The sequence below is a fragment of the Macrotis lagotis genome, chromosome 1 (genome assembly GCF_037893015.1).
Source record: "Macrotis lagotis isolate mMagLag1 chromosome 1, bilby.v1.9.chrom.fasta, whole genome shotgun sequence".
NCBI classification, from domain to species: Eukaryota; Metazoa; Chordata; class Mammalia; order Peramelemorphia; family Peramelidae; genus Macrotis; species Macrotis lagotis.
The window spans coordinates 736,219,095-736,234,329 of NC_133658.1; the positions used below are offsets into that span (position 1 = coordinate 736,219,095).

Below are 15,235 nucleotides of genomic sequence, written 5' to 3' on the forward strand. Positions count from 1 at the left end.
GTTAGTCTAAAGTCTGTATTTAACTGCTGTTTTAACCTGTATTCATTGTTCACATTTTTTTCTGGGAGGGGGGTTGTCCTTCATTTTCTTTTTTCCTTTTATATTATTACAATAATCTTATTGTGAGAGTAATCATACCCCACCACCACCACCACCACACACACACACACAAAGGATGAGAAACTTCTAGAGTAGTGAGAGAGAAAAAAAAATGTAATTCAGTTCAGATTCCAACGAGTCTTTCTCTGGAATGAATTGCCTTCTTTATCATAAGTTCACCAAAGAAGTTGCTTCAATATTACTAGCTGTACCTCCACTCTATTCCTCCCCACTCTCATTTATTCTATTCTCTCTCTCATTCTTTCATTCTGGCCCTGTCCAAAAGCGTGTTGTATCTGAGTACCCTCTCCCATGTTCTTCCCTCTCTTCTATCACCTATTCCCCCCTTCCCTCTCTCCATTCCCCCTTATCCCATTCCTTTTTTCTCATTTTTCTCTAGGGTAGGATAGATTTCTATACTGTATTGGTGTGTATGTTATTTCCTCTCTGAGCAATTTGTGGTGAGAATGAAAGCTCACTCATTCCCCCTCAGCTTCCCCTTTCCACTCCATTGTAAAGCTTCCTCTTGACTCCTGTGTGAAATATCTTAGCCCCTTCTTCCTCTCCTTTCCCTTCCTTCCAATACTTTCCTTTATCACCCATTGACTCCATCTTTTTACTATATCATACCATCACATTGAGCTCCTTTCTGTACCTTGTCTACATATATACATATATATGTGTATTTATGTGTGTGTGTGTGTATATTCCTTCTAACTACCCTTATAAATGAGAAAGTTCATAGGAGTTATCAGTGTCTTTTTCCAATGCAGGTATTCAAACAGTTCAACATCATTAAGTTCCTCATAGTTAGTCCTTCTCGTCTACCCCCTTTATGGTTCACCTGAGTCCTGTGCTTGGAGATCAGGCTTTATGTTCAGCTTTGGTTGTTTCAATAGGAAAGTTTAAAAGTTTCATTGAAAGCCTATCTTTTACCCTGAAAGAGGATGTTCAGTTTTTCTGGGTAGTTGATTCTCAGTTGTAAACTAAGTTCTTTTGCCTTCTGTAGTAGTATATTCCAAGTCCTACGAGCCCTCATTGTAGATGTTGCCAAATCCTGTGTAATCCTGACTATAGAGCCATGGTAGTTGAATTGCTTATTTCTAGCAGCTTTTAGTATTTTTCCCTTTGACTTGAGAGTTCTGGAGTTTGTAATATTCTTGGAAGTTTTTCTTTTGGGATCTCTTTCAAGAGGTGACTGGTGAATTCCCTCAATTTTGATTTTACCCTCTCTAGAATCAGGGCAAATTTGCTGTATTATTTCTTGAAAAATGAAGTGTAGGCTCTTTTCCTGGTCATGACTTTCAGGTAGTCCAATAATTTTAAAATTATCTCTATTGGATTTGTTTTCAAGGTCAGTTATTTTCCAATGAGTTATTTCACATTTTCTTCTAATTTTCATATTTTAGTACAGTTTTATTCCTTCCTATGTTCTTGCAAAGTCATTGGCTTCATTTAGTTCCATTCTGCATTTGAAGGAATTCTTTTTTTCCCAATTGGGCCTAAACTGGTTTTTAACATATATTTAATTCAATTTATGTATATATATATATATCTTTCACCAAGCTGCTGATTTGGTTTTCATGATTTTTCTGCATTGCGCTCATTTCTCCTCCCAATTTTTCCTTCACCTCCCTTAATTGCTTTTCAAAGTCTTTTTTGAACTCATAGTCTGAGCCCATTTTCCATTTCTCTTGGAGGTTTTGGATGTGGAAGCTTTGATTTTGTCCTCATCTGAGTATGTGTTTTGATCTTCCATGGGACTAAAGTAATTCTCTATGGTCAGATTCTTCTTTTTCTGTTGTTTGCTTATTTCCTTAGTCCAAGACTAATTTACAGCACTTCCAAGGCTTGGGGGAGGGGGGTGAGGTTGGGACAATCCCCCAGGTATCTTAATTCTGCTAAGGTCTTATGAGAGGCCCTCCCCTCTTCCATGAAGCTGTGAAGATAGTCCCTGCACTATTATGGTAGTGTGGAAGGCCAAGCTGCAACCTGGATCTGAATGTGGGCAAACAGAGGAGTCCTGCCCCAGGGAGAGCAGAGAGATTTCTGCAGTCTTCCTTGACTCCCCCTTAACATCTATGGGTTGAGAGCTCTGGATGTGTTGGGGGACTCTGCTGACTCCTACTGCTGGTTCTCACTGCAGGGCTGCTCTGAAACTGGTAGTCCACTCTGTGTGACAGAGATCTCTCACCACCCCTTCCGTCTGTTCCTGATGTTTAAACTACCCCATCTGCCACAGACCCAGGCGGCTAGCCTGGCTGTGCTGCACTGCAGTTGTGCTGCGACTTTTTCCAACCCCTGGCCCTGATGGAATGGACATGTCCCAGAGATTTTCTAAGTTGTCTTGGACTGGGAAATGGTATCACTCAGTCTTTTTGTGGGTTCTGCCCCTTTAGATTTTGGCTAGAGTCATCATCTGATGGCTTTCATAGTTTTTTTGGGAAATGAGTTTCTGGGAATTCCTACCTTCATGCTGTCATCTTGGCTCCTCCCCCATTGTTCACATTTAATCAGGTTTATGTAGTAAGACTTCTCTTTTTCAGTACAAAATTCTGATCATTAAAATCAGCTTAGAATTATACTAATCATCTTTTTTCCCTGCATAACCTTTCTGTACTAAAGTAGCTCCACTGACTTTTCCTATTTCTATCATTATTATTAGTAGTACCACTCTCTTAATCTTTCAAAATTGAAAAACTCGAGCCTTTTGTGATGACCTTCTTTCTTCCTTTCATTGATCAACAAATTGCCAAAAAGCCCTTTTGAGTCTGTTTTGGTTATCAATAATCAGTAAACATTTATTAACCTCCTGCTATGTTCAGACACTGTACTAAGCAGTGGAGATAGACAACCCCTGCTCAAGTTGCTTACCAAAGCTGATGCAGTCTCTTCAGGATGAAGGGGTCACCTGGGAACTAGATTATGGTGAAGTCCAGTTCAGGAAGTGTAACTGATGCCAGCTCTACCAAAACCTTGATACTGTTTTTATCCTTACCTAACATATAAGGAAATAGAATTCCGAGCAAGGGATGCATTCTCTAATGATCTTTAATTGTTATGTTAGGAGGAATAGCACATTTTGAACTTATTCTATTATTTGGGAGTATAGTAACATACAAGTCTTTGACTTTACACAGAGGAGGGTAAAAGGTAAATTACTCTAGGTAATCAATGGTGTTTTTTTCAAGGGGCACAGATGGGGCAGTACAGTAGATATTCTTATCATTCTGTGGTAAAATTGCTTGCAAACTATGACTTTATTTCTTTATGCATATTCATTACTAAATAATTATCAGATGTCTACTCCAAAGTACTAGATAGTACTGTTAGGTATCAGGGATAAAATAATACAGAAGACATGGCTTGCATGCTCATGAAACCTATTGGTGATGAATCATTACTAATAGTGACTGGCCATTATTAGTAATGTCTAGTGAACTTAGAGTTTTTCTAAATTAAGTATGTTGAGTTACAGTTTGTCCTTGAAAAATATTTAACTTGATGTCAATCCTCATATTTCAATGTATCATCTTACCTGATTCTGAAACAAAATTCTATTCTTTACATACCTGGTCTATTATAGGATATCTAATAAAAAAATTAGCAATATGCATTTAGCTTTATTTAGCACTTTTCTTTAGATGAACTCTCAACTGTAATAATCCTTGACCATATGATTGTCTTTTGAATACACTGATATTTTAACTTCTTTTAGCTGCTCTGCTGATAACATTATTAAATGTTATCTGAATTATTTCTAGTGCTGAATTGAATAAAATTACTTTTGAAATTCTTTTTTTTCCTGCAGGTATAATATTGAGCCCAGTTTATACTGTCCATTTTTCTCACTTGGTGCATGTATGGAAGGTCTGAACTTACTATTCCGTCAGCTTTTTGGGATCTCTCTGTATGTGGAGCAGCCAGAAAAAGGAGAGGTGTGGTGTGAAGATGTCAGAAAACTGGTAAGCTATTCATAATGCATAAGCTTAATGTTTTTGCCTCCTTTTGCATTTGGCCAATTTTGCTTTGTCTTTCTTCTCCTCATTGGTCTTTGTACTTCATTTTCTATTTGGCCTACTCTGGTTTTAAGATGTTATTTTCTTCAATAATTTTGATATCTCCTTCACCAAACTGCTGACTCATTTTTCATGATTTTCCTGTATCACTCTCATTTCTTTTTTCAATTTTTCCCTTTCCTCTCCTACTTGATTTTTAAAATTCTTTTTGTGTTCTTCCCTGGCCTGAGATCAATTCATATTTTGTTTTTGGTTTTTTGTTTTTTAGGTTTTTGCAAGGCAAATGGGGTCAAGTGGCTTGCCCAAGGCCACACAGCTAGGTAATTATTAAGTGTCTGAGTCCGGATTTGAACTCAGGTCCTCCTGACTCCAGGGCCGGTGCTCTATCCACTGTGCCACCTAGCCACCCCTAATTCATATTTTCCTTGGAGGCTTTGGATATATAGGAGCTTTGACTTTGTTATCTTCTTCTGAGCATATATTTTGATCTTATCAATGTAGTAGCTTTCTATGATCAGATTTTTTTCTTCTGTTGTTTCCTCATGACTTAATTTTAGCCCTACTTTAAGTAGGGCTCTGCTTCAGAGTGAAGGGTGCACTGTCTCAAGCTTTTGGGGTGTTTTTCAGCTGTTTTCAGAGATATTTCTAGGGATCTATAAGTTTTTAGTTCTTCCCAGGGAATATGATCTAAGGAGAGGTCTTTTACTACTCTCCTAGTCTTTGCTCTGGTCTGTGGGTGACCACAACCACTCATTCTGCCTTGGAATTGTGAGGAGGGGCCCTGCTCTCCTGCAACCCAGATCCGAGTATGGGCAAAGCAACATAGTCCTGTAAGTTCTTGAGTATGGGCAAAGCAAAGAGACCCTGATATCTCTTTCTGATCTCTTTACCCTCTCTGATCTGAGAAACTTAATGTTTTTAACTGTAGTCTCTGATCTGGTAGTTGAATTGACAGCAATGCCATCATTTTGTCATCTCTTCTTCACCAGATTGCTATCCTATCTCTGTAGCCCTACTTTAATTATTGTTTGTCTTTCTTGATTTTCCAATCCTTGATCACAAACTTTAATATGGGGATCTGGTTAAAATTTCTATAAGGCAGACTATCAAAGAAAATCCTCTGAAAAAATTTTTTTTTGAATAAGAGAAAAGAGAAAATTAAAATGTTTATGAATTCTAGATGTAAGAGAATTTGTATAATTGCTTAATGTTTCTTCACTAATTTTTAATTTTTCATTATGATAATTTTCAGGAAATCATTAGAATATCTTGTTACAAATCTTTTCTTTTTCCTGTCTTCTCTTGGGATTTAAAAAAAAAACTTAAACCAGTCTTAAATCATGTAAAGTGCATCTGGAAGTGACTGAAGTCCCAGTTAAACAGCTTTCTAGTGACTTCTTGTATTCCTTTTTTATTTCAATCTAGTGTTTATTTTGCTTGAAATCAGCATTTTTATATACCTTCCCCTCATTCTTTCTATTTTTCTGCTCACTTCCCACCATTAAATCCCTTTTGCTTACTTTTTTCAGCTCTTATATTCATTCTGTATGGTTTAGCTAACTTGTTAAGAGTAGGAAGTGGCAAAGAGAATGAGAAATTTGGAAGACATGTGTTCCATCTGTGTAGTCACCAAAATTATATTTTTGTAGCTGATAAATTTCTGGTTTGAAGATTATGTTTTAAAATAAAATGTGCAAACAAGATGGTTTCCACAAAAGAGAGAGAAGCAGGATGCTATCATCCTTTCCTCTCCCCTTGCATTCTCTCTCTTTCTCGCTCTACCCCTCTCACTTCTTTTCTCCTGCCTTTCCCTTGCAGGGTTAAGGTAGAATATTCATTCTCATTAGTGGTCTAAGGGGGACAAAGAAACTATGTTTGTTTACCTTTGAATAGCACTATTAAGATTTTACTTGGAGAATTATAGCTATCTCTTAAGAATTGAAAGGAACTGAAAAGATCACACTACCTTAAAAACTGCAGAACCATAGGCCTTCTAAAATGCCTAGTGAAAGGTAAGTAGAAGTACTTGTACATGACCATACATTGAAGGAATATCAAATCTTGTTTTCTAATTCAAATCTCTAAACCCCCCAAAAAGTTTGCATTTATAAAGGAATAGAAACAAAGGCCTTTATTTGTGGCTATGCAATTCTAATGCATATCTAGTTGTAGTATAACATGTGAATATTTCAGATTTCTTCCTTCATTGTAATGTTTGAAATTTCTTTCAGGCTGTGGTTCATGAAGCTGAAGGACTTTTGGGATACATCTATTGTGACTTCTTTCAGCGAGCCCACAAACCACATCAGGTAATATGCTATTTTAGAATATTAGTTTTCCAGGAACTGACCAACAGTGAACTAGCAGCTCTATGAGAAATAAACTTCACTTACTGGAATCATGAATTTTAAGACATAATTCACAAATAAAGTTAATTGTAAAGTAGATCATTTAAATTAGGATAAGAATAACTGAGCTTTATTAAATGTTTTCCTCTGTATCCTTTAGCTAGGCACCAAATTTCATTGAAATCCGTTAAAAATGATAAAAAAAATACGACCATTTAAAATTTTTATTGATCAATATGTTTCCAAAGGACAAATTTGGGATGTTTCTTGTTTCCTTTATGTCAAAAGTCAAGCAGGTCTTTTAATCAGTGTTGCTAAACAAAAATGTAACCAAACAGATAGGTTAATGATGTTACTTTTCATTCATATTAGCACTTTATACTTTTCATAGCTCTTTAAATATTTTACTTGATCCTCATGGAAACTGAGAGGGAGGCAAATTTGTTGTTCAGTCTCATTTCAGTCATATCTGACTCTTTGTGATACCATTTGGAATTTTCTTGGCAAAGGTTCTGGAGTGGATTACCTTTTCCTGATCCAGCTCATTTTACAGGTGAGGAAAGTGAGGCAAACAGCGTTAAGTGACTTGCCTAGAGTCACACAGCTAGTAAGTGTCTGAGGCCACATATGAATTCAGGAAGATGAGTCTTCTTAAGTACTCTTATCTACTGTACCACTTTGTGGCCCTGGACAGCATTTTCCCAATGAGGAAATTGAAGCTCATATTACTTAAATGAGTTAATCAGGGTCGTGAGACAAGTTAGTAGTAGAACTGGAACTAGAACCCAAATTTTCTACAGTCTACTTAATAGTTTTCTAATGGCATGCTTGTGTGGATTCTGGATAAGGGCAGTGCTCTTATGCTTTCCTAGTCATCACGGGAATGAAGCAGGTATGTGTGCTTGCTTTTATGGTTTTTTTAACATGATGTTTTCAATGATGTTAGACACCTTCAACAAAGATGAAAGCAGAATCAAGATCAACTACTACACTGACAGAAATTATTTAATTTGAAAATGCTACATACAAATCTAGACTAAAGTGGAGAGAGAATTGGTGCATGATTTTTGGTTCTCAGATGATTGTATACATAATGCAGCCTCTGAAACCGAATTAACAAAGCATGGATTGATTTTTCTGCTGCTTGTGTTAATTTTGGCCTAACAACTAACACCAAAAAAAACCAAACAAAAAAAAAACAGATTCTTTTTCAGCCAGCATTGTTGCAGCAAATGGAGAAATTCTGAATGTTTTGGATATATTATCACTTGATAATAATTGATAATGAGGTTGATACATGCATTGTCAGAACTAGCTCAGTGCTTGAGAGGCAGCAAAGGAAAGTGTAGGAGAGAAGAGGAATTAGACTGATTACCAAACTGAAAGTCTATAGAACTATTGTGCTGACCTCATTGATGTATGGCTAAAAGTCTGGACAGTATACCAGTGCCATGCCAGGATACTGAATCTCTTCCACTTGAATTGTCTTGGAAGATTCTGAAGATCACCTGGCAAGCTAAAACACTGCAAGATAAGACTGCCAAGCATTAAAACTCAGTGACAGACAGTGAATTCTAATGGGCTAGCCATGTTGTTTGAATGTCAGACATACATTTGCCTAAAAGACTACTTTATAAAGAATTCATACAATGCCAGCACTCACATAATGGTTAGAAGAAGTAATGCAAGGACACTCTCTGAAGAACTCTGAAATTGATTGTGAGACATTGGAGACACTGGCACAGTGCCTGCATCAAAGAAGGTGCTGTGTTTTTTGAGCAAAACAGAACCGTAGTAGCTCAAAGGAAAAATGAGGTGTACAAATTTGGAGACATCTTCTCTCCAAATGTTTACATGGACTATTGTTACCTTACCTGTGGTAGAGCCTTCTAAGCTTATCTTGGTATGATCAACCACATTGATCAGCCAAACACACATAGGACACAAACATTGACCTTGAAAATGTGATGTCTTTTTGATCCTCTTTGATCATAAAGGACATCCTGCTTGATTTTGTTTCCCCACTGTGGGAATCTTCACTTTGTGCGTTTAATATCAGTTTAGAGACTGGTGTATCTGAATTAAAAAAAAAAGTTTATTGAATCTTTGCAATATGTGACATATTTGCTTTATTGTTGTTCAGTCATTTTTTCATGTCCAACTCTTGTGACTCTATTTGGGATTTTCTTGACAAAGATATTGGAGTGATTTGTCATTTTTTTCTCTAACTCAATTTACAGTGAGAAAACTGAGACAAACATAGATAAGTGGCTTGCTCAGAGCCACACAGCTAATAAATAAGTGTTAGAAATCATAGTCTTCCTGACTCTAAGCCTGGCACTTCACTCACTATGCAACCTAGACTCGCATTCCATTTTTTAAAATTTCTTAATAGATGATGGGTGTAATAAATAGGTACATGGAAATAGGTCAGATAATGACTAAAAATATGTTGGTGTGATATGTGTATCTTAATTTTTTCATGGTGTATTTGAATTTCAAAATAGAATTCCTCCATTCGGAGTTTCAGGGAGTATGCTAGTTGCCAGTAGTGGTTCAGAGATCTTTAACTGAATCGTCATCTAAATTTTTTTTATTTGGGAAAAACATTCTTGCAAATTACAATTTAAAAATTAGTTATTTGAATAATTTTCTGCTTTTATTTGTTATTGCTTCTCTCACTTTCTAGGGAGCAAGAGCTCTGTTTTATTTATTTACCAACAGTGCTGGATATAGAGTAGGCAATTCAAATTATTATGAATTGAATTTAATGTAGAAAAATATTTGCTAGTACTTTTCATTTCTTTTAAATATTAGTAATTAAAGAGGAGTAAAAAATTTTATGAAAACTATATAGTATATAAAGAGACAAAATTCAGTTGTGTTAAAAACAAGATTTTAGGCACTTACCTTTGGTATAGTTTTTGATAAATTCCCTTGTTGTTTAACCTTGTTTCTTCCTTTCTGCTTTCTGATTTTGAAGGACTGTCACTTCACAATCCGAGGGGGAAGATTAAAGGAAAATGGAGAGTATCAGCTTCCAGTAGTAGTTCTTATGCTGAATCTTCCACATTCGACAAGTAATGCACCACCTTTATTAACTCCTGGAATGCTGGAGAATCTTTTTCATGAAATGGGACATGCCATGCATTCTATGCTAGGACGAACTCGTTATCAACATGTTACAGGTGAGATGCTAAGGCAACAGTTTTATTTAATACTTTATATTTTCAGTCAGTTTGACTTGAAAAGAGAAGCACTTATTTATGGAAAAAAATGTTCATTTCATAGCCTTTTGTACTCATTTCATTGACCATTTTTCTCACCTTTATATGTCTTCTAGCATTCTAAATTTTTCTTTTTAACTTTCTTTTGTTTTTCTCCCCTAGCCATATAACTTTTTACTTTACCCATGCATTCTGTACCCTTTTTGAATGGATAATACATGATATTTTCATGGTATATTATTCTTTTGAATGTTCTTTGCTTATTTAAATATTCTTATTCATAATTGAATGTGAGTAAATGTGTGTAAATGGTTCTATTAAAGTTTTTTGATTTGGGTTTGTACAAGAGGACTGCAGAGTAGAGTAGGGTCATTATAGAATGTAATTAGCTGTTGATGAATTGCGATGATAATCAGTTTTACTTGGGTTCCTATGTAAATAAGTTCCTCTCTATAAATTATGGAATTGTGAATTAGAATAAAAAGCATGATATTTGACAAGTCACTGAGTCAGACTTTTTAATTTTAGGAGAATTATATCAATAACTACATTAGCAGTAATGTGGAGAGGCAGAGTGGTATGTAATTAGAGGGCTAGCCTTAAATTTAGGAGCGCCTGGATATGAGTTGTACTTTTAACATATACTGGCTCTTTGTCCTTGGTTAAATCACTTGATAGTTTGAGAGGAGACAGGAGCTGCTGATCTATGTCTGTATGTGCCCATCCTAATCAGCATCCTTACTATTATAGCAGTTTTTGTTGTTGGGGGAGGGGTGGGGGGAATGGTGAACCTATGAGACAACATGGGCAAGAGCCAGATGGGATTTGGTAGATTGTGATAGGTTTTGATCTGCACTGTTGAAGAGAACTTCCAAATCGATGTATATTTAAGTGTGTATTTATGTATGTCTTTGTACCTATAGATAAAGCCAGAAGTAATACATACACCCTCTTAAATATAGTGAATTCATTATTTCCTTTCTGTGGTTATACATGTGTATATATCTGTTGCCATGTGTATATATGCAAACTACAGACACATGTTCACACACCCAGACATATGCTCTGAACCTATGATTTCTTGGGGAGGAGGGGGCGGTGATTCCTAATACAGAACAACTAATCAGATGCCTGGGGCAGCCTTAGGATTTCAGCTAGGGTACAGAGAAGTCAGGTGACTCTCTGTTGCTTCCTGTTTGCTTTGCAAACTTTTTTCATAACTTTTTGATTTGAAGTAAAATGTACAGTATTGTAATAAAGTTGTTTGTCAATATTTGCAAAAATTTTATAGTAAAATCTTGACTAAATGAATTAAAGCTTATAAAAGTCCAAATAAAATTTTAGAAGTTCTCATAAAAATAATGTGTTATCTTAAATTGCACCATTGTTATTTGTTTCAGGGACAAGATGCCCCACTGATTTTGCTGAAGTTCCTTCTATCCTAATGGAGTACTTTGCAAGTGATTATAGAGTCGTTAATCAGTTTGCAAAACATTTTCAGACTGGCCAGGTAGGGAAAAAATGAGCTTGTTGTAATTCTTTGTTTTATAATTAAGCTGATCTTAGATAAAGTTATAAATTTAACAAAGGAAATTATTCATTTTTCCTTTCACTAGCACTTAAAGTGTTGGTGTATACAACCAAGTACCCAAATCTGACTTTGGTGTGGGAGTATGCTCTTTGCTTTCTGGAAATCCCAATAAAATTAAGGAAGCAATATTTTTTTTGAATTCCCTGAAATCATCTCATCTTGCTTGCAAAAGCTAGCTATTTAAATTGTGTTCAGTTTTTGTCCTATGAATTTCACCTTATCATTGGATTTCTAGTATTATCATGAAACTGTGATCCTAAAAATACATTAAACTCCTCAATGGGGAGAGGTTTATGGTATTATTGTAATGTGCTAATATTGTAGTATCTCTAGTATAGGTCTAGTAATCTGAGAAATTTTTTTCAGTTTCCAATTCTAATCCCCCCCCTTTACTTTTCCTTATCACCTTTTCTTCAGACCATGAAATCATAGTTCCTAAAATTTAGCATTCTCTTTATTTTACTCAAAGTATTTATAGTACCTCATAGAACTGAGGTACTTTTTCATTTTTGACTAGTTATCACTCTTTTCCTCTAAATGATGTCTCCTGTGATGATCAAAGTTTTTAAAATATATTTATGTATATATGGTCATTGGAGATTCAAATAACGTAGTGATGATCAAATTTTTTTAAAAATGTATTTATGTATATATGGTCATTGGGAATCATGCATATACACACACACATACACACACACACACACACACACACACGTCAGTGAGCTGAGAAATAATACAACCTTGGCTTACATGAGGAGTTCTTAATCTTTGTGTATATCATACATCCCTTTACCCATAGGTACAACCTATGACACCTTTTAAGAATCATATTTTTAAAAGCATAAAATAAAATTCATAGGGAACCAATTATTTTGATAATAAAATCTTCAAATATTTTAAAAGCAAATTTGCAATCTCAGTCCTGTCTTAGGTAAAGGAACTTAATTAGCTTGTTAATACTTAGAAAAGAAGAGTAACATGAATATTCTTCTCTATTCCAAATGTTCCAGTGTTACACTAGAATTTAAAAAGTTGTGAAAAATGTATTAAATTACCAGTACAGTGTTGATTTTTCAAATATGGTTCCTTAAGTTTATGATCCTGAATACAATAGGAAATTGTCCTGAAGGAATATATACTAGGTTTTTGAAGATATTTATTTCACACACACACACACACACACACACACACACACACACACACACACACAAAATCATTTACATTTTGGCAGCTATTTTAGAGTAGTGAAATTTTGACTTAAGGAAATTTTTTTATGTTTTTAGCAACGAATTTTTCTCTGCTACTGCTTTACAAGAATCTGATTTTATGCCTCTGGGTTATGAAATATAAGAAAGCTCTTTCTTATGCTTTTATTGCTGAACTTTTCTGTTTTGCATCTTGCCAAAAATTTGGTTTTCTGCCTTGGGTTTGTGAAATTAGGCCCAAGGCTTATATTGCTTATTAAGTTTAAATAACTTGAAGGTTACTTAGAAGCTTGCTGTGAATTTCTCCTGTCATTCTGTCTGAGAGGTTATGAATAGAAATTGGAGATAAAACTTGTGTTGTGACTAGAACCAAATAAGCTTGGGCATGTTTATATAATTTTAGTATCTTTATTATACTGTAAGTTTTAATGCTTCTCTATTGTGCATGGGTACTTGCTAGCAACCTATTATATTAGGTGAATATTGTGAAAATTATTAGATATTTTGTCACATTAAAATGTTTCCTAATTTTTAAAAATATAAACTGCCAAAATCTGACTCAATTCTTAGCTTCATTTGAGTCATATATAATGGGTGGTCCCATTATACTTTAATACTTCTAAAAGTTCCTTTCATTTACGGATCTCAAAACACTTAAGTTGCTAATCTATAAAACATCTCTGGAAAATAGGTATATGTCAAGTAGTGTTACATTCATTTTGCAGATCGAGACACTGAGGCTCTGCTCTGCTCAGCCAAACAAAGCCACTGTGGCTTGGCAAAATTAGTTACTTTAGTTTTGTTGATGATCTGCCTGAATCAGTGGCCAAGACAAACCAAACTGACTGATTTTGTCACACTGCTATCCCGGTGTTTTTCCTCATGCAGACATGGACTTTAAATTTAGTTTATTTGCACCTGCAGCATGCCAATGTAGAAGTCAGATTAAACAACAACAGGGTTACTGACTTCCAGTTCAGGTTCCATTCCCTTGAAATCCTGTGCTTCATGCCCTTGCAGTGTTTTCTTATTTGTATTTGACTTCCTCCCAACAAATCTTACCTTAACTTCAACATGCTCCTTGGGAATGTCTGTGGTTGAAGTTCTTGGCTTTAGGAGGATTTGGAAAATTACCACAATTGGAATTTCTACAAGGGAATTTCTTAATGTTTAATGTATTAGCAATCTTTTTATATAATAAGTATCTAATGACTTTTATAGATTGGACTTCAGAAAAAAAGTGCTTAATTTTGCAAGAATTTAATGCCAAATTTTCAACACTATTGGATTGAACAGCTGAAATTCTTAAAAAAGAAGACTATGATTATCAAGTTTACCTTTAGCTGAAACTGTGTAAATTGATATTCAGTGTGCCCAAGTAGGTTTTTCATTGATTTCAGGTAATGATAAGTTTGACTAAGTATTTGCCTTCCTTTCATTTTATTCATTTTCATGCAAGTTTTCTCTCAATGGAAGAGGCTCTCCTCTGCTGTTTTTATGTGTTTTGTAAGAATAAACAAATTATTCTTGCTACTATTGATAGCATATGTTTACCCGGCGGAAAACAGACTAAAAAAGCTCAACTTCCTTTCTTTAGAAAATTAAATGGGATTTCAGAGTCTATAACTTGAATTTTTCAACTTATAGGTGGAAATCCATGATTGTGTTGGCAGAACAAGTGATTAAATTTTGTGTCATCAATTTTTCAGTTATAACTGGGAATGCTTTGAGTTAGGAAGACAGAATGAGTAAATAGAAACTTATACAGATAATTGCCTCTCAGTTTGTGAGTTATTAGAATAGCGTCATTCATGACTTCAGTTAGTTCTGGCAGCAAATCACTATAATTTTCAGTCATAGTTTTACTCAGTTACATAAAACATGAGAATCATATTTTCTAACCTTTTAGATCATCCTGATTATATTTATATTATTACTTTGGGTTTCTTTCAGTCGGGTGCTTTGAAAAATTAGTCAGTCAATGTTGTTTATTCAGTCCCTACTCTGTCATGCTTTGTGTTAGGTGTTTGAATTGGGAAAAGAGTATTATTGTTGTTGTTATTATTATTACTTCTCTTGGGACAAAACAAATCCACTTCACATCACCAAATGCTTTATTGGATGTCTTGAACTGAATTTCCTATAGACATCTTAAACTTAAATTGTCTAAAACTGAACTTATATCTTTTCCCCAAAATTCTTCCTTCAGTCTATTCCCCCAAATCCCTATTATTGTCAAGGACACTACCATTTTTCCCATCACCTCCAAGCTGAGAACTTCACTTTTTCTTACCCCATACCTACAATCTGGGGGTGGGGGGGAGGGAGTGAGGAGAGAGGGAGAAGAGGAAGAAGAGGGAGAGGGTCTTTGTGGTGTATGAAGAGAACATTTGTAGATATGATCAACCTTGGAGGATCTTTTCATAAAGTTTTGCTTCAGGTAAACTTAGAGAACTAGGTAGATTGATGAATGAATTTCTGAAATGAATTAGGAGCATTGACCAAAACAGAAAACACTTAGAAGAAAAGTAGAGTAACTGTGGAACCTAGATAGGCTTAGGTAGACCTATTAAAATTAGCTCATTTTTTTCCCCCTTCTTTTCTCTTCCATTCTTTTTTTTCTTTTTTTTTTTTTTGTTTTAGGTTTTTGCAAGGCAAATGAGGTTAAGTGGCTTGCCCAAGGCCACACAGCTAGGTAATTATTAAGTGTCTGAGACCAGATTTGAACCCAGGTACTCCTGACTCC

At 35.1% G+C, this 15,235-nt stretch overlaps 1 protein-coding gene across 2 annotated transcripts in view; it reads left to right on the forward strand.

Moving 5' to 3' along the window:
- The window catches only part of MIPEP (mitochondrial intermediate peptidase), a 196,654-nt gene that overhangs the window by 67,214 nt on the left and 114,205 nt on the right, over nt 1-15,235 (forward strand). For both annotated transcript variants that reach the window (XM_074216207.1, XM_074216206.1), the window contains exons 11-14: nt 3,911-4,064; nt 6,350-6,427; nt 9,450-9,654; nt 11,094-11,203. In XM_074216207.1, the coding sequence (XP_074072308.1) occupies nt 3,911-4,064; nt 6,350-6,427; nt 9,450-9,654; nt 11,094-11,203 (547 nt within the window). The remainder of the gene's footprint in view (nt 1-3,910; nt 4,065-6,349; nt 6,428-9,449; nt 9,655-11,093; nt 11,204-15,235) is intronic.